The sequence below is a fragment of the Urocampus carinirostris genome, chromosome 6 (genome assembly GCF_059441175.1).
Source record: "Urocampus carinirostris isolate Australia breed hairy pipefish chromosome 6, RoL_Ucar_1.0, whole genome shotgun sequence".
Lineage (NCBI taxonomy): Eukaryota > Metazoa > Chordata > Actinopteri > Syngnathiformes > Syngnathidae > Urocampus > Urocampus carinirostris.
In genome coordinates, this window is record NC_142354.1 from 37,040,620 (window position 1) to 37,060,508 (window position 19,889).

The 19,889-nt window shown below is 40.9% G+C and overlaps 1 protein-coding gene across 7 annotated transcripts in view; it reads left to right on the forward strand.

Moving 5' to 3' along the window:
• The window catches only part of eif4g3a (eukaryotic translation initiation factor 4 gamma, 3a), a 62,854-nt gene that overhangs the window by 36,347 nt on the left and 6,618 nt on the right, over positions 1–19,889 (forward strand). For 6 of the 7 annotated variants that reach the window (XM_088338902.1, XM_088338904.1, XM_088338905.1 and 3 more), the window contains 19 exons: positions 40–219; positions 1,395–1,506; positions 1,608–1,768; positions 5,888–6,013; positions 6,284–6,446; positions 7,082–7,822; positions 8,633–8,718; positions 10,066–10,351; positions 10,699–10,832; positions 13,859–13,978; positions 14,530–14,685; positions 14,769–14,966; positions 15,620–15,766; positions 16,782–17,018; positions 17,114–17,218; positions 17,300–17,438; positions 17,547–17,659; positions 18,764–18,854; positions 18,983–19,106. In XM_088338902.1, coding sequence (XP_088195028.1) covers positions 40–219; positions 1,395–1,506; positions 1,608–1,768; positions 5,888–6,013; positions 6,284–6,446; positions 7,082–7,822; positions 8,633–8,718; positions 10,066–10,351; positions 10,699–10,832; positions 13,859–13,978; positions 14,530–14,685; positions 14,769–14,966; positions 15,620–15,766; positions 16,782–17,018; positions 17,114–17,218; positions 17,300–17,438; positions 17,547–17,659; positions 18,764–18,854; positions 18,983–19,106 — 3,419 coding nt within the window. The remainder of the gene's footprint in view (positions 1–39; positions 220–1,394; positions 1,507–1,607; positions 1,769–5,887; positions 6,014–6,283; positions 6,447–7,081; positions 7,823–8,632; positions 8,719–10,065; positions 10,352–10,698; positions 10,833–13,858; positions 13,979–14,529; positions 14,686–14,768; positions 14,967–15,619; positions 15,767–16,781; positions 17,019–17,113; positions 17,219–17,299; positions 17,439–17,546; positions 17,660–18,763; positions 18,855–18,982; positions 19,107–19,889) is intronic. The other variant, XM_088338903.1, reaches the window with a different exon arrangement.

Below are 19,889 nucleotides of genomic sequence, written 5' to 3' on the forward strand. Positions count from 1 at the left end.
AATTGAGTAACAATAGCTTCATATTTGTCTCTCTCACAGTTTTTCCAAAGGACTCAGATGCAGACTGCAAGGCCCACTATCCCCACAAACACCCCTACCATACGGCCCGGCTCTCAGGCCCCCACGGCAGCCGTCTACCCTGCTAATCAAGCAATCATGATGACTATGGCGCCAATGCCTTTCCCGTCACCGCAGGCTGCACAATACTACATCCCACAGGTGAGGCCCATTGACTCAACTGTGAATGCATATTTTGACCTTTTTTCGCCTCCTGTCTTCATGGAACAGTACTAGTATAGCCAACATAGCTTATTTGGTAATTACGGTGGTTAGATTAAAATGTTAATTGTTTTGTTATCCCTTACCAGAAACATTTAAACTCGCTATGGTTGCAATCAATTCAGAATGTTAAGGAAAGTTGCTGGCTGTCTTCATAGTGTTGCCTCCCTTCTTTTGGAAAATAATACTTTTGCGAGAAAATGATTAATTGCAGTGTACGTTCATATACGTACTTCCACCGCTTTCAACATATTTGGCTTATTCATTTGGCACTTGGCCTTTCTAGTTTTTGTTACAGCAACAGGCTTTGTCCCCAAGCATAATTTCGCATTGTGATCAGGGTTCGTCTCAATACAAGCAGGACCATAGAATTAAATTTTGTAACGGAGGTTTAAAGTGTGATTAAATGTCTTTTTAAAGTTCATCTGAGAATTAAGTTTTTTTATAGTCCTAGTAAAGCCCTGCTTGTCCTTTTGATTATTATATTTCATGTGATATTGTGCTTGAATCTTACCATGTATTATATATGTCCCTTTCCCGTCCTCCTAAATAAGGTTCAGTCGATTTCCTCATGAAAGCAGTGGACTTATTTTCATTATTGGGCTTTTTTAACTACAGGATATTGGCAAATTTAATAAGGCCATCTCATTAAGACATGTAAGGTGGGGTTAGACAATTATTAAGTGAAGTTCACTTTAACTAAATTAAAAAAACTGAGAATTGCTAACTTAAGAGAAGAAAATATAATCTTCCCTTTATGCTGTTAAGCAAAATTATATATAACATATTTTTATCAGAACTTGTTAAAAATAGGTCATGCTTCGCTTCTTTGGGATATTGGCATTATTTCTATTGAATTATTTTTATTCGCGAGCTGTGTTTGCAACATTTTCTTCCTGTAAGTTGGTTCACCTTTGAACTTGAAAGATGATAACTCTGCACCTCAAATACACTGTCACTGTGCTTCTTTGTGATTAAAGGGAATGATGAATGGTAAAAGGATGTAGTCATGAGAAGCACAATCCTGTAGGATTTTTGTTTCTTTGAAAAAATCAAAAGTTGGCCCAAGAGCTGACTGTTCTTGTCTTGTTTAATCATTGTGTTGGTCTCTGCAGTATCGTCACAGCACTGCTTATGTGGCGCCTCCTCAGCAGTATTCTGTCCAGCCCCCGGGAGCTGGTACCTTTTATCAAGGTCCAGGACCAGGGGAGTACCCATCTCCTTATCGTAAGTTTGGAAAAAACAATTTAACACAAGGGCATGCTTGATACAAAATAACACCAATTGTCACGATGGATTTTTACTAAAGTAGTACATTTTCCCTGAAGATCCCCTCAGGTACCATCCACCCGTGTCCCCATCTGTACCTGCCCCTGTTCCTACAGCAGGTCCGCCCTATTACCCTGGCCAGACTGTGTACTCTGCCTCGCCACCCATCATAGTGCCTACACCGCAGCAACCTCCACCAGCCAAGCGCGAGAAGAAAACGGTGAGTAACTTTTCGGTCAGCATCTTTTAACTTTTTTAACATCGTAACCTATGTAATGTTATCAGAGTATATTTTTTCTTGATGCCTGACATGTAACGTGACTTTAATTTAATTTGATATGCATAAATCCCTCGGTTTTCGCGATTAATGCAGACAAGAACTACTTGCGAAAATCCACTAAGTAGCATCGCAGCTTCATAAAAGCCCCCAATGGGATAAACTTGCCTCAAGATGACATCATTACCGATTTAGAGTATATGACTGTAACAAAATTACAACTGCAGATCTACAAATAATAACACACAACACATAATTGCAGTTGAATGTTTAGTTTTATTGTTATTTTACAAAAGTAAAATTAAATTGGTGGGCTTCTATTGTCAGTGTAAGAAAGCACTGCTAGCTGCGCACTAGCATCGGGTGTCCTCGAATGGGGACAGATCCCCGCGATTATTAAAATAAAACCTTCCCGAATGTAGCGATTTCCCACGAGGTGTTGCTTTAAGTCTCTTGTTTCATGGCTAATGAACCTGGCTTTGGCAAGATACAGGGTATCCAAGAGTTGTTAGCCTAGCCGTTAGCAGGAGGCCAGACCAGCAGCGCCGCCCTTGCCATCTACCAGATGCCGGTTGATTCGTCGTGAACCTGATCATAATCCAAAAGCATCTGCTGGTGATCACGATTTCCTCCAAAAGCTACTGGTCACCATGCTTCCCATTTTGTCTAAGAAGGCAGCGCTCGCCCTCTGTTTGACTGACAGCTTAACACCAGCCTATCACAGCAGTGCACACACAATCAAGCACACCCAAAACAGAGAATCTTCCCTAATCTGTCTCTGCTGTCTAACAGAACAAAATGCATGATACAATTACGTCAATGACAGTGAAGACAAAATCAATTCTATTCTATATCTGCCAAGGAATGAACCAGCAGAAAGTGAAGCGCTAAGTAGCGAGGGATGTATGTAGATGGTTTATTTCTTTGAATCCCCTTTATCTTAGGAAAGAAATATAAAAGACTTAATCTACAGTAAATGTGTATCAAAGTGGTACATGTTTATATGAGCACCTCTAAAGAAGAGCATCTTGGTATACAAGGTTTCTTTTCAACAAAAATGTGCTTGCTAACGTAGAGAAATCCAGTTCACTAGCAGTCCCAGAAGCTACCACTCGTCACTGCCCACCGCCAGCATCAACTTGTTCCAGTTTTCACATGCAAAATACTACAGAAAAAAGGCTGTAAAATGTTTTGATGTTCATTTAAAGTTACAGTAACTTTAATTTTACCACCAGCTCGGTGGCCTTGGGGGTAGGGCGCCGGCTCCGGGACTGGGAGTTGGCTGGTTCAAGCCTTGGCCGAGTCATACCTAAGAATTACAACATTGGTACCCAAAGCCTCCCTGCTTGGCGCTCGGTATTAGGGGTTGGAACTGGGGGGTTTGGTTACCTAATGACTCCCAACGCATCAGTTGGGTTGAGTGAGGGGGCTGGGAATCCCCTCTTCTGTATCATTCTCCCAGAAAGAGTCAGAAATATGAACGTGTTTCTGACTCTAGCCACCTCCCACTAGGGGGATATGGCTCCAGTATATATAACTTTCATTTTAAGTGTACAGACACTGCCCAACTTATGAACGAGTTAGGTTCCAAATGATCGTTCGTAAGTTGCTTCAGTGCTTTATTTCGTATGTTTAAGGTTTATATCGTTAGGCGGCCATTACCTCGTTTCCCGGGTTTGGGTAGACCCCCCTGAGCCGCACCACAGACGGTGAGCACGCCACCACCCCGGTCACAAATTCACCGAGCGCATTTCGGCGAGAGTATCCTGCGGCCGTCGCAGTGCGAGTATATGGATGCATTTCCTATCTAACGGGGCCTTAGGGGTCCCTTTTATGTGCCTGTAATGTGCCAACATCCGGCCCGTGCGTGGACTGAGTGTAACCGGCCTTCCATTTTCGTTTCCCTTGTGATGTGACCTTATGCGCTGGAAGAACACGTGGACCAGTAGCCTAGATGGTAAGGCGCCCGCTTTGAGACTGGGAGGTCGGTGGTTCGCGCCCCAGCCGAGTCATTCCTAAGACTTAAAAAGTGGTCGGCGGCGCCCTCTGTTGGCTGCGGCTGCATCGGCTCGCTACAACGGGTCAGGTGCAATCGACATTTCGTTCTGTGTACATTGTTACACAGAATGACAATACAAGGAAATTATTATTATTATTATTATTATTATAAGTATGTTTAAGGCTTGTATAAGTAACCCGTATTGTTTTGTGCTAAAAAATAAACATTTCATAACATAGTATGCTCTAACTTAATTTTGGAAGATGCGCTCCAAGAATTCCTCCTCCGTGATAAAAAGTGGCTGGAGAAAAAGCGTTCCGAGCATTTTCCCAACTGTGTCAAGCTTTTTTATTCCACTTTCGTTTCAAAAGAACTGGCTCGTCTCTTTTTTACACTTTACACCAACCATATTGAATGGATGCACGCGATATTAAACAATACAAATGTCAAAGTGCTTAGCGCGCTGGAGATAGTGTAAGCGTAGAATGTGAGGTGCGCATGAATGATGTCAATAGCGTAAGAATTCAGTTTTGGAGAGTTTGGTGTCTTTACAAAGAGACCTAAAGTGTTTTTTAGTATTTTTTCATGAACGCGGAGCAATCCATTACCCACACAAAACGACACTCTATATTGGTGGCAGCGGTGGGATTACGAGCAGGTGGTGAGATGTTCACATACGAATTAGGAGGAGGAAGCGGATTTTTTCACTTTTGGGTGGATGCTGGGTGACCTCAAACAACACCTTTTGCCGGTAGCGGCGACAAGAGGCACTACAGTGCGGTCCTGTACTGGGAAAAAGGTGACCGCAATACAAAATCTAACTTACAGCAATGTCCGGATATTTTTCGACATCCCGAAAAAAAATGTCCGTATCTGCCGTTTTTCGCAAGTCTAATGGTCGTAATTAGGGAAGCGTCCGTACAAGTAAGTTCTTAGCTATTAACAGTCTCCTGATCTCATACCTGTCAACCTCAGCCTATTGCTCCCTGTATTAATTGGGGTTGCGATACCCCTTTTTTAAGCGATAATCAACCTTTCAAACACAGCGTGACGCCTATTTACTCACAGGAAGACAGACTACGTAAAACAGGTGACGATTTCAGCAATCTACGATTATGTTCTCGTCTGCTATTAGTGACCAAGACAGTCCGCATTTAGTGCCGCATTTACAATTGTTTAGTAAACAATAGGTATATACTACTAAGTTTCTCGCAAATACAAATTTCCCCCCAAAAACACTGAGAAAACCGCGCCTTTTGTAAAGGATGAATTTTAAAGCAGAACTTTGACTTTGCTGCTCTTTTTTGCCTTTGTAATACCTCTAATATATGAACAATGCTTTCCATAAACATAAAGTAAAATGTTATTGCAATAACATTGAAGTTGTACATGAACGGTGCATGAACAAAGCCAGAACTTTTCAGTGACCAATGTTTCTGGTAACGTAATTACTCAATTTCAGTCACCATAAGATCGCGTTCCTGCGAATGTGTACAAAACGTCATCCCTTCTATTTCTGTGTGTTCCAACTCAGATTACTCAAAGTAAGTATCACTTATGGTGATTAATTTAAACCTTCACGGTGTTACCTTTCAAAAGAGGCCAAAACCATCCATATTGTCCAAACGGTTCAAGAACATCATTCAATTTATTTTGGGTATGTCATGGATTTGGATTTCGGGCCAATTTTACAGGAACTGTAAGGGGTTATATTCATCTTATTTCTTTATTACTGTATTTCTCAGGTTTATTTACAATTCAAATACGGTTTTGAGTGATCCGAAAGATTTATAGCTCTTTAAGATTCACTTGAAAGCTTCTTGGAGGATTGGAACGGACCCATTAGTTTTTTTTTAATATTTCACATCTGTAATACTCGCTCGTTATATATTCGAGCTACGAGTACGATCCTGGAACAAATTAAGTTTGTATCAAGAGGTACCATTGTACTGTGACAGTGATATTCGACATTATAAAGATGGTTAACAAGGACACCCCAACAGATGTGGTTGTACATGTGCGCTTAATTGTTTTCTGTTGTTTTTGTGCTTTTGTCATCACAGATTCGTATTTGCGACCCCAATCAGGACGGAAGGGACATTACAGAGGAGATCATGGCAGGGGGCTCCAGGAGCAGGAAGTCAACACCTCCTATCGGCCCTCCTTCCTCCACTCCAACACCTCCACAGGTAAGGGTCAGGTTATTACTGTCAAAATAGCAGCTTGCATGTTATTGGGTGACTTTTTGTCCTACCTGTGTGTTCATGGATGTTAAAAGTTGCCTATTGTCTTTTTTTCTGTGTGTTGTTTTGTGCTCAATTGCCATACATTGTTTTTGCACTGCTCTTTGTATGTCTTATTCTGGATTTGCATCTCTGTGCTGTTTGGTGATTTTTGCTATTCAGTTTTCCCTTTCCCACCCTCATAATTATCCTCACGGTGCCTACTTCAAATCTCAGCAGCCACTGAGCAACAGGCAGACTCCAGAGCTGCAATCGCCCTCACAGCCTCCCCAGTCTGTTCATGCCACTTCCGGAGATGTAACGCCTGAAACCTCGGGGCCCACGCAGCAGTCACAGCAAGCGGTGACAACAGGGGTTCCAGATTCCAAACAAGGGCCAGGTAGGCCTCACACATATTCTATTCTTCCAAAGATAATTTCAAATTTGAGAACATGTTAGCTAGGACAATCGTGTACCTATTTATCTGAATTCAGAAACTGTATTCCATTGGAAATATAAAAATTGACTTTTGGGTCAGTTTTACAATAATAAATAAAAAAGGAAAGTTCGTCTGAGTGCCAATGCCACAACCCCTGCAAGATTGAGTAATGCCAATTAGACATTGAAAAATGGATAGAATTAAAAAGATCTATAATTTGATTACTGGTAAATTATCACTTTTTGAACTTTTTTATACTTAAGTGGACATCAGTAGTTCTGTAGGCCAGGGTATATGTCTTTTAGCAATTTTTATTTTCAATCATCCACTTTTAAGTTTCTTATGAGGCAGATTCCCCTCAAGCTATGACCCACCCATTGCTGCCTCTCATTGGTAGGTCGCTGTCTGCTTTAGCATATTTGTTTGGCCTACACTCACACAGTTTAGTAACTAATAAGGTGGTCATTTAATCATACACAGAAGTAACAGATAAGATCGAAGGCCAGCGGTGCAAGATGTCACAGGAAAACATCAGAAACTGATTCATGTATTGCAGCAAAATGTGTTACTTGTTTTTCTTGTCTTGCTTCTTCCAGATGACGTACCCAAATTAGAGTCATTGGTCCAAAAGTCTTCCTCGCCTAGTGGCCTCCATCCTGAAGCTCCCCCAGAGAGACTAGAAGCCAGTACCCCTGCATCAGAAACCTCTTACACTGTTGGACCAGAGCTGGCCTTCCCTGCCTCTCAGCCCACTATCTTAGCCCTACCCCACACAGTTGTTGAAAGCGTGGATCAGCCACCTTCGATAGCCTCATTCTGCTCCGGAGGCGACCATAAACATTCTTCGACTGCAAATGTTATTCCCCTTGCTGACAAGCCCCTATCAGATGCCCTCTCTCGGGCTCTGACAGTCTCACCGTCTCCAATTTCAAAGGCCGTGAATGGTGTCACTGACCCTGACACAGATATGGATGCTCCAGCCCCTGAGGCCCCTTCGTCACATCCTCTTGCTTCTCCACCCGCTTTCCAAGATTCCTCCTCTTTAAGAACCTTATCTTGTGACGTCAGGCCTGAGATGCCCATTTCTGCTGAGCTGGCTCCCATGGCATCTGTGGCAGTGGTGCCTGTTGCCCTAACCTCCAGTCCTGTCACAGCATTGCGTGTTATGCTCCCTCCCGGCCTCCCGCCTCTGGTGCAGGCCGCAGCAGTAACCGATGAGGCCAAACAGCCCTTGGACAGGATAGACTTTGTCACTAGATTGGGGCCAGAGGCACACGAAGATGTTGCTGAAGCAGATCCCCAGCATAATTCATTTACTCGGAGAAGCCCAACTACAGGTACATGGGGAAACTGAAATTGGGTATTTGTTCTAAACCGTGGTGTCGAACTCATTTTCACCGGGGGGCCAAATTAGCCTAATATATATGCTCAAAGGGCCTGACGTATCTTTTAAATGAAACTAAATGTAATTGAATGGAATGTAAATTGAATGAACTACTCTTGGATGTAAAATAACTCTGAATGTAATACTTATTCAAGTCACAAACATTACAGTTGCATTCAAAAAGTGAATCTACAGATACATATGTTAAAATTTAAACACTTCCAAAGAACAAGGTATTTCTCAGTTCGTCTTATTAGTATTGATATCAAAACACTGGTGTGTAATTGCGCTGATCCGTCACATCGTTAATATTGTAGTCAACAGGCGGTGTGGAAGTTAGTTTTTGGTCAAAGCACTCTGAATTCATTTATTTTAAAACACTGATATCGCGGGCCACAAAAGATGATGTGACTGGCCACATTTGTATTTGTATAAAATTTGTATTTTATGTACCAGTACTCGGAAATCTCATTTAATGTAATCTCAATCTCTTACGAACGTCATCCTCTTCTTTTCTTTTACATCTACTTGACAATCCTCTCATTTTACGATTTATTTATTTATTTATTTTTTTTAATTTTCATTTGCGGGTAGGCTTTCTGTTAACCAAACTGTTTCTACTTTGAATTACGTTACTTTTATATTAGTGTTATAGCATTTGAGTTAGTAGGTTTTGCCTTTAAAACCAAACTTTAAACCTGCAATGTGTTGTATGCCTAAATGGACTGTTTTTAAATCTCTAAATTGTGACTTTCATCTGCAGTAAATCAGACTTCTCCTATACCAAAGACCTGGAGGAAACCAAATGAATTGATACATGCTGGAGACACACCTCCGAAGCAAAACGAGGTAAAGAAAGAAGATGCTTTGACAAATTTGTGTGCTTTAATTCTTAAAAGGAATTCCTAGTGTATCAAAAAGTGCGACGGTTGGATAAAGAGGAGTGGAAAAGCACCATTAATCATGTGGAAAATGTTTCCATATGTGCCGCGTGAAAGCACTTAGACACGGTGTTTAGGTCAAGCAAGGTGTTATCCATCATCCTTACTGCTCATTCAGAACACTGTTTGTAAATTCAGCTGCGTGCCTCTCTCATTTCCTGTTCTTCATTGATAGACAACAACACACATACTGTCTCGTAGCCTTTTTTTTGGCTTGCTCTGGTTTACTTTTAGGACTGCCGATAATGCCTCAAACCAACATAAATATTTGCTTGATGGCACAGACATGCAGCAGTTTCTTTACTGTTATTTTTGTTTGTTGTTTTTTGGGTTTTCTTCTTTTTTTTTTTTTCCTTTTTTTTTTTGCAAAGATTTGCACCGGCATTCTGGATTTTGTTGACAGTGTTATTTCTATCTTTGATCTTAACCAGGTGGACCAAAACCACCCATACTGCTGACCTAATGCAGCTTATGTAGTATTTTACTTTTTTAAGTTATACTAGCTTACTGTAATTTTGAGCTGTACTTTAAGGGCAACTTAGAAACATATTGGAGCATATGTTTCTTTGCAGGGTTCCGCAAGTAGAGGTCTCAAGGAGGTAATTGCATAAAATGTAACTTTTTTTCTTCTACGTGGGGAAGGGAGCAAAAGGAACAAAAAATGGAGAACAGAAAGACACATTGGTCGTTTTGCAGCTCAGTATGTAGAATTGTGTCTCCTAAAAATAATGTTTACTGAACAATGTAATGAAAGCAGCACCTACAACTATCATTTATTTATTAAAACTTAATGTAGCAGTTGTCTTCAACTAGTTCACATTTTGTTTGAAGATTAAACGTTGATATATTTTTGGCCACAATTGATAATGTTAACTATATTATTTTCAAAAACTATTGTAGACTTTAAAAAACAGATGAACACACACAAGCACATATCTAGAGGAGCAGAACTTACAGAAAAGTGTGAGAGGGGTAAGAACCTGAGTCTGTTCGTTCATTAAGCTTCAAATGCACAAAAGCCGGAAGTTGGACTTAATGAACATGGCGCAGTTCTGCCATTTTCAAGGCCAAAAAGGTTTTTCAATGAAAGGAATTCCTTTCTGATTCAATCCACGGCAGCCATTGCAACAGGAATGGGCTTTCTTTCTTGTTTACACTTAGGTAGTTCATTAGACATTGCTTGTTGTCTTAGAAAGTAATGCGCTCGGAATTTTTAAAAGTTAGAAACTCATTCATATATTAACTCTTGTTGCAGGACATATCCCTGCCTGTAGATCCTGTTGCTGTGGATCCAGCGCTGCAGTCAGTTCTGCTGGGGGCGTCTGGGGTCCCGCCTCTGCTCTTACCCTCTACCGACATGCCAGCTTCTGTCTGTAGTCCCGAGGCCCACAGAAGACTTATTCTCCCAGAGGAGAACGGCAATACCGAGCTAGAGCATTTAAGGAATGGGGCAGGCCATACCTCTGAGACTGAGAGCAACGACAGTGGAGTGTCACCTGGGGAAAAAGACAACTCCACTGGGGCATCACAGGACTTAGAAAGTAAGATAAACTCCAAGTAAACTGTTTCTAATCGTTTTTTTCTGTCTTGGATTATTATTTGTTTGTTAAATGGATGATCTCCTTATGTTATTGGATATATTTAAATTAAATCGATCGTGTTTGTTCACCTATGAAATAGTTGTTTACTAAAATATAGAAATGTCTGCTTCTGACAAAACATTTCATGCTTGAAAGTTCTTCCCATTCTTCCAAATCTAAATGTTTTCAATGAAACCATTCAACAAACTGACATTTGTGTGTGAAATTTCATCCTATTTGCATTCCTTTAGAGAGGAGCATTGTCATGACAACTTGTATTTTTCCCCTCTCATCTTACACTGTGCTAGGTTGTCCTGACATGTCTGATCCCAGCAAGAAGCGACAATATGACCGGGGCTTCTTGTTGCGTTTCCAGTTCGTACCTGCCTGTGTACAGAAACCAGAGGGTCTCCCGCCAATCAGTGATGTGGTGCTTGACAAGGTGAATATCACATTTAGCACAAATTGTCAGTTTAAGGGTAGGTTTTATTGTTTGAGATACACTTTCTAACAAACGAATCTGGTATTTTCCAAAATTTTCAGTATTCAGTGTCGGTTCTTTATTTGTGGTATCCAATTCAGGTCCATTCACTTAAAACTACAAAGACAAATCGACAAACAAGTCAAGTCATGTTTATTTGTATAGTCCTTAATTAACAAAAGCCTATAAGGGTTTCACAGATTTACTACAAAAATCAGCCGTTACGTAGATTGAGGACCACATGACCAGAGCCTCAAAAGTTTTATATTATAGACACAGGCAGTAAATGTTTGTGTATATTTAGGGATATGCGCAATCACGCCACTTTTCCTGTGTGTTACATTAGGGCCCTCATAGTTAGAAGCCTCATTTAGCGGTAAAAACTCATCCGTATCAACCAGGTTTCATAAAGAATGTATGTATTTATGTATTTATACAGTGGCTTGCGAAACTATCTGCCCCCCTTGAACTTTGTGACCTTTTGCCACATTTCAGACTTCAAACATAAAGATATAAAACTGTAATTTCTTGTGAAGCATCAACAATAAGTGGGACACAATCATGAAGTGAACCACACTTAATTGGATATTTTAAACTTTTTTAACAAATAAAAAACGAAAAAGTGGGTGAGCAAAATTATTTCGCCACTTTACTTTCAGTGCAGCAAACTCTGTCCAGAAGTTCAGTGAGGGGCTCTTAATGATTCAATGTTGATCTAAATGACTAATGATGATAAATGGAATCCACCTGTGTGTTATCAAGTCTCTGTATAAATGGACCTGCACTGTGATAGTCTCAGAGGTCTTTTTAAAGCGCAGAGATCATTATGACTAACGAGGAACACACCAGGCAAGTCCGAGATACCGTTGTGGAGAAGTTTAAAGCTGTATTTGGATACAAAAAGATTTCCCAAGTGTTAAACATCCCAAAGAGCATTGTGCAAGCAGTAATATTGAAATGGAAGGAGTATCAGACCACTGCAAATCTACTAAGATCGGGCTGTCCGCCTAAACTTTCAGTTTATACAGGGAGAAAACTGATCAGAGATGCGTCCCAGAGACCCATGATCACTCTGGATGAACTGCAGAGGCCTACAGCTGAGGTGGGAGAATCTGTCAATCGGACAACAATCAGACGTATACTGCACAAATCTGGCCTTTATGGAAGAGTGGCAAGAAGGAAGCCATTTCTTAAAGATAGCCATAAAAAGTGTCGTTTAAAGTTTGCCACAAGTCACCTGGGTGATACACCAAACATGTGGAAGAAGGTGCTCTGGTCAGATGAGACCAAAATCAAACTTTTTGGCAACAATGCAAGACGTTATGTTTGGCGTAAAAGCAGCACATCTCATCACCCTCAACACACCAGCCCCACAGTCAAACATGGTGGTGGCAGCATCCTGTTTTGGGCCAGCATTTCTTCAGCAGGGACAGGGACGATGGTTAAAATTGATGGGAAGATGGATGGAGCCAAATCCAGGACCACTCTGGAAGAAAACCTGATCAAGTCCGCAATATACCTAAGGCTGTGACGGAGATTTGTCTTCCAACAACACAATGATCCAAAACATAAAGCAACAGCTACAATGGAATGGTTCACCAAAAAACATATCAAAGTGTTAGAATGGCCAAGTCAAAGTGCAGACCTCAATCCAATTGAGAATCTGTGGAAAGAACTGAAAACTGCTGTTCACAAAAGCTTTCCATCCAGCCTTACTGAGCTCGAGCTGTTTTGCAAGGAGGAATGGGCAAAAATATCGGTTTCTCGATGAGCAAAAGTGATAGAGAACATACCCCAAGCGACTTGCAGCTGTAGTCGCAGCAAAAGGTGGTGTTACAAAGTATTAACTCAATGGGGCTGAATAATATTGCACACCCACTCTTTGTTTTTTTATTTGTTAAAACGGTTTAAAATATCTGATAAATTGTGTACAACTTCATGATTGTGTCCCACTTAGTGTTGATCCTTCACAAGAAATTACAGTTTTATATCTTGATGTTTGAAGTCTGAAATGTGGCAAAAGGTCACAACGTTCAAGGGGGCCGAATGGTTTCACAGGCCACTGTGTGTGTGTGTGTGTGTGTGTGTGTGTGTGTGTGTGTGTGTGTGTGTGTGTGTGTGTGTGTGTGTGTGTGTGTGTGTGTGTGTGTGTGTGTGTGTGTGTGTGTGTGTGTGTGTGTGTGTGTGTGTGTGTGTGTGTGTGTGTGTGTGTGTGGATAATTTTGCTGCACACATGGCTGTCGAGTTGTGGGATGCAGCGTGAAGGCACACATCTTTGCTAAAATATTCCTCCTCCACAATGTAGTATGCGAAGATTGATTAATCCTTGGTTCTGCCTGAAAGACGCCCCTCAATTCTGTATTTGAGTGTGATGTGTAGCGTGGAGGTCTGTTGAAATCCTGTTTTGATTAAAATTACACTTTCATTATGTCACACTTGGCAGAGTTGAGAGGCTCTTCCCTGCCCCCCACCTGTGAAGAACGCTGCTGAATTGGCTCATGGGATAACTGATAGTTTAATTTTACAGAAAGAATCCAGAGGTCAACAAAGTGAATTGTTAATATTCTTTTTTAGTTTATCCTCTCTTCCCCTAATATTGTGGCTCTCACTTCTGTATCTCTTTTTACATCTGCTGCTGACTATTCTCATTGGACTGCCTGCTGAGCGGGACTCACGTTTCGTATACTCTGCAGTATTTGAAAGGGGTTGGGGAGTGGGTTAAAAAAAATGCGACAGGTAAAAGTTAAGCCAAACCTTGTCAAAATAGTTTTTTTTTTTAATTTATTTATCCCATGGATGATGACTGCTCTCCCTGGTGTTGATGAGTAATTCATGGTTTGACATACATTTTTATAAAGGCCTTGTCCACCTTAGATAAAGGTATTGAATATCCTGACTATCAGGCAATTGAGGTCACATAAAGTCAAACAAGCGTTCACGATGTATTGTTAAATTTTCATGTTAACCTGACTTCCATGCTTTTGCAGATGAACCAAAACAAGTTGCCTTCTCGAACAGTGGAACCCAGAGTGATTTCAAGGGGACCTGATTTCACACCTGCCTTTGCAGACTTTGGCAGGCAGATGACTGGTGCACGAAGCACTATGGTGAGTCACATTGATGTTGACAAACTTTTCTAAATTTAAATGACTTAAATAACTCAAACTCAAATTTTACTTACAATTAAATTACCATATTTTCTCGACGACCAGGCACACTCAAAAACCCCAAATTGGCCGGAAATTTGCACCTTGTAAACCTACGTGCCTTAAATGGGGACAAAATTGGAAATGCATTACCATGTTTGTGAAATTTATAGATCAGTTGATAAATGTTAGCACTGGTAGTAACAGGAATTGAACCGGATAGCAATGATTCCTAACCACCAGGCTGCTAAGGACATGGATGGTTGTTCACAATTGTATAATTTTTAAATGCAACGGGAATCATACCCAGATCATGGGGTGGAGTGTGCCGGTTCCATATCACAAAAGAGTATTTTTTGAGGGCGCGCCTTGTCCTATTTGCACGTGGTAGATGTTTGAAATACCAGCCGTGAAACTTTTTTCCACTGTTTGTGAAGTGTTATCCATACATTTATGAAATTTCCTACCCTGTTCAAAGCTTCACTGTATACTCTTCTTTCTATGTTTCACAGCTCATGAACATGGGCACGCGGAGACCTCCTCCCAGAAAGATCATCATGAGCATGTCTGTAAACGATGACGTTCAACTGCAGAAGGCCGAAAACGCCTGGAAGCCAGGATCGAAGCGAGAGTGTGTGATTGAAGACCCAGAGATGCTGAAAACACAGGTAAGAAAGTATATTTACCAACAATACACATGTAGAATTGATTTTTTTTTCTCTCATGGCGGGTCATCAATGTTTCTCTTTAGGAGCTTTTCAGGAAAGTGCGCAGCATTCTGAATAAGCTCACGCCACAAAAATTCAGCCAGCTGATGAAGCAGGTAACAGACCTGACCATTGACACAGAAGAGCGACTGAAGGGTGTGATTGACCTAGTCTTTGAGAAAGCCATCGATGAGCCCAGCTTCTCTGTTGCATACGGGAACATGTGCCGGTGTCTTGCTGAGGTAAAGTTAGTGATGCAGTGAATAGTCATCAAATTTCAATAATTTGAATTAAGAGTATAGCTGTTGCACTATCTTCCTCCCAATTTGTTCTCATTTTTCAAGGAACCCGGGAAACTTTATAGACAAAAATATGCAAGGTTGGAACATGGCTGAATTTTTTTATTTTTTTTCCGTCATGCGTCACCATAACTATACATTTTTGGTATTTTAAACTGTGGAAAAGTAAACAGGTTATGGTAAACTTTTGAGGAGCATTCAAAGCTTAAAATGAATATCAACCCCCAAAAAACTGGAATAGCCTACAAAATGTATTTTGATATTGCATTTGCAAGATATGGGTCAAATGTCTAAGTATTACATGTTTTTACCCCATGGCAGCCACTTGCCGTTGACTGTAAAGGACATCAAGGGTGTTTGGAGAAATATCAATCACAAAATACTTATTTTAAATTCTGAAGCTTTTATCAGCATGTTGTATCTTAAGTGTGACGAAATACTCGTAAAAAAAACAGAAAAATGCCTTGTACATGTTTTTGTATAATTTTGCTCACAGGCAAACAAATTAATTCTAAAAAAATATTGTGGGTAAGTATTATTTGTGGGTAAACAATACGTTTCTACTTTTGTGTGTGTCTGTGTGCTGAATGGTACAGCTCAGAGTGCAAATAGCAGACAAGCCAAACAACACAGTCAACTTTCGTAAACTCCTGCTCCACCGGTGCCAGAAGGAGTTTGAGAAGGACAAAGTTGACGACGTGGTGTTTGAGAAAAAGCAAAAAGAACTGGATTCAGCTGATTCTGTATGTGCCCATGTTTTTTTCGATTATTTTCGTAAAAAATAATGTGTGTTTAATTATATTTGCTGTATTTCTTGCACTATAAGAGGCACCAGATTATAAGGCGCACCCCCAAAAAATAGTCTTTTTTTCATATACTTTTCATACATAAGGCACCCTGGACTATAAGGCGCCTTAAATTGAGACTACAGTAGGAGCCTCCGTGTGTACAGGTACAAATTAATGTAATGCATTTACATGTGCTGCTAACGAAAACCGCATAAACATTGCATGCAGCGGGAATTAAAACCCATTATTAGTAGTGGCAAGCGCGCCGACCCCATATGACTAGACTACCAATGGTACAGATGACATATGAAATGGTATAGAGCTTATCCCAGTATCACACTATTTTTACTCACAGTGCCACAATTCTGGTTTACAAAAAGCATTCTTACAGGTTTAATAGGTTCTACATTTATTTTCCATGTCTATAACCTCTCTGTTTAATATGTATGCGTATGTAAAAGTACTTCAATAGTATTCAGTTTAAATACTTAGTTTTATCCATTCTCAACTATCATTGGTGAATAAGACTGTTGAACAGAATGGAAATCAGTGATCCTTGCATTGAACGTAATGGTCTAATAATGATATACGGTTTAATGCCTTGTCTTCTGTCAAAATATCGGCACTCTCACCGCGACTTCTCGATTCCCGTTGCATGCAATGTTTTGCAATTAGGTCAGTAATGTTAACATATTGATCAATCATAGCACAATCATTGCTCAAATTCGGTAATATACCATAACACATTATATGGTAACGGACCTATAATTATGCATTTCCAATCTTATTCAACAAATTTTGTGGTATATAAGGCGCACGAGGCTATAAGGGGCCTTTTCAAAAGTTCTCAACAAATTTAGGTTTTTAGGTGCACCCTATAGTCTGGAAAATGCGGTATACTTCTGTGTGCCCTATCACATACATACATACATACAATGTTTGAGTTTTTTTTTCTTAAATCGTGTTGCAGTCTACGGAGCGTGAGCGGCTTCAGGAGGAGCTGGAGGAGGCCAAGGACAAGGCACGGAGGCGATCTATCGGCAACATCAAGTTCATCGGAGAGCTCTTCAAGCTCAAGATGCTGACTGAGGCAATTATGCATGACTGTGTTGTCAAGCTATTGAAGAACCACGATGAAGAGTCTCTTGAGTGCCTCTGCAGGTTACTCACCACTATCGGCAAAGACCTCGACTTCGAAAAAGCTAAGGTTAGCAATAAGATTTAACATATGTAAAATGCCGTGAAATGAAGCTAATTGATTAGCATCTACCACTATTTTTAATTATTAACTTTTTTCATCAGCCTCGTATGGATCAGTATTTCAATCAAATGGAAAAAATTGTAAAGGAGAGGAAAACGTCTTCTCGGATACGCTTTATGTTACAGGATGTCATTGACCTGAGATTGGTGAGTTTGTGGGATTGCTCATAATGGAGCAACAGACTTTTTAAACCTGATATTATTTTTTGTTAATCCATATCTCCGCAGCACAATTGGGTGTCCAGAAGAGGTGACCAGGGTCCCAAAACTATTGAACAGATCCACAAGGAAGCCAAAATTGAAGAGCAGGAAGAGCAGAGAAAAGTCCACCAGGCGCTGCTTTCTAAGGAAAACAAGCGACGAGGAGGTATCCTCTCACGCACAATCGTTTTAATTGAACTTCCAGTTACGCTTGTTCAGCTACCATGATCTATTACTTTCCTGTTTATGGCATATATCGCTTTATGTTGAATAGATGTGCGAGAGCATAGGGAGCCGCGCATGCCCAGAGAAGAGATTTGGAATATTGTGCCCATGACCAAGAGCAGCAGGACCATTGATCCAAATAAGATCCCAAAGATCTCTAAGGTGAGATTCTCAAATTTGAATAGTTGCATGCCAATATAATAGCGGACATGATTTTAGAATATATAATGTGATATATGGATCTACTTTTGTGTTGCTCTGGTAGTTGATGACTAATATTTCTAAAGATTATTTTTATTCAAAATACAATTAAAATACATGCATATACCTTTATATGTCAGGCAGGTGGGTTCAAACAGTCAATTTGGTAATCTCCAGCCAATATGGGGCTCTAGGAAGGATTATGTTTTGGGGCCCCTTTGCCAGTCTAAATTATGAAATGAAATGATCTGCATTTATATAGCGCTTTTCAAGTCAAAGCGCTTTAGTGTGCTTCACATTTCCCAATAGCGGCCGAGCAGCCATGTAAGGTGCTAACCTGCTTATTGGGGGCATTAGGGGTTCAGTGTCTTACCCAAGGACACTTCGACATGTAACACGGAGGAGCCGGGACTTGAACTGCGATCTCTTGATCCCAAGACGAGCGCTCTACCTCCTGAGCCACTGCCGTCCCAAATTATTGTCGAGGCCACCTTCCATGGCTTGGGTTTATTCCATTTGATTGTGTCAGTTCAATAGTTTTTTTAGTTTGCAAGGTGGTTGTCCTTGTCTGATCTCAGAATGTCTAACTCCCCCTGGTGGATGCTTGTATGTAAAACAGTCAGGTAAGGAGTTCTCATTCTGTCGGACACTCAGTGAGTACAGGATATTTAGCGTTGGTATCCTTTTCATACAGCATGGCGGGCTTATGTCCATTATGATATTCAAAAGCAATTTTGGGGGGCTGAATGCTAACTTATGTTTTATGTGACAGAATTACAGTTGTTCAAGTAGTGACGATAACAATTGTCTTGAGAATCATTTTAAGAAGGCTATGTAAAATAAAAAATTCTGTGGATTCTGATAAAAGATGATCAGAATCAGCCTTTTTCAAGAATTTAAGAACCAGGGGAAGTAACGGACAACAAATCAGCCATACGCATTAATGAGAAGAACCTATTTAATGGGAAGACCCAAAGTCTTATGTGTAACATGCATAAACCTTTAACATGAAGTGCCTTGCCAGTTGCCTTTAGAAAAGTCTTTCTCCTGCCTCAAATTTTGCAGCCTCAAATGGACGAGAAGATCCAGCTCGGCCCTCGAGCTCAAGTCACTTGGGTGAAAGGCAGCAGTGGTGGCGCAAAACCCAGCGAATCAGGTTTGGTTCTTACACTTTGGTTTGTAATATAGCTAATGTGTAATGTCTATTGTCATACATGGCATGTAGTAGGTTACAGCATTTCGAAATCTGTCATCTAATTTTTTTCATCCCATTTTTACTTTTAGACATGTCGCGCAGTGGCAGCAGTCTCAACCACTACTCGGTGCTACAGTCAACACTCGTGTCTCAACAGGCTTCATCTACTCTTACACTAAACCGAGACTTTGATTCTAAAAGAACTCTTGGAAGGTGAGCAAACAATTGAGGTACATGCATAAAGATAGACTATGTATAACAAAAGTAACAAATTTAACTACGGTTGTACAACCGCCAGAAGCAGTGTTTCACCTTCGCGCAGTTCAAGAAATGCATACCAAAAATAAGTCACTCCATCGCACTTGTCTCATTAGTAATGCTTATAAAATCCAGTCTCATCGCAGATGCGTGAGGACTGTGGCAAAATGCTCTGGCGGTCGTACAGGACTCATAGAAGCATAGTTACATTCGCAACTTTCTTACTATTTTGTCCCTACTGACTGACAGAGGCGGTGCTTCAGGCACAAAATGACTAATACTAGCTTAGTCATGAGGAACCCTAGAAACAAACCTCACAAAGAAGGCTTCCTGGACCAAAGTCGTGCCGAGCGATGTGGGGAGGCCACATCAACGCTTTAGAACCTGCCGAAAGTGCTAGGCGACTCCCAAAGAGGCAAGAGTACAGATGGATAGACACCCCCTTCAGCGGGGCCCAAAAAGTGGCAACGGCCCTGTTAGAATGGCAGAGCACCCCTGAAGGCAGGGGGCATCCACAGCCGGCATGATATGGATAACAGTCCCCGCAATTCAGCAGGTTAAATGCACTCAGACCAAACAAACTCCAGACAAGCCACCACAGCAAACAAAAAGCGACCGGGCATACGAAAACTCGCTGTGCCACAATGTAGTCACGCAACACACGCATAAGGCAAAAGAGCCCTGCTCAGACCACACCGCCGTGTACCCCCATGGACCTGCCAGGTGAGTCATCCTCAC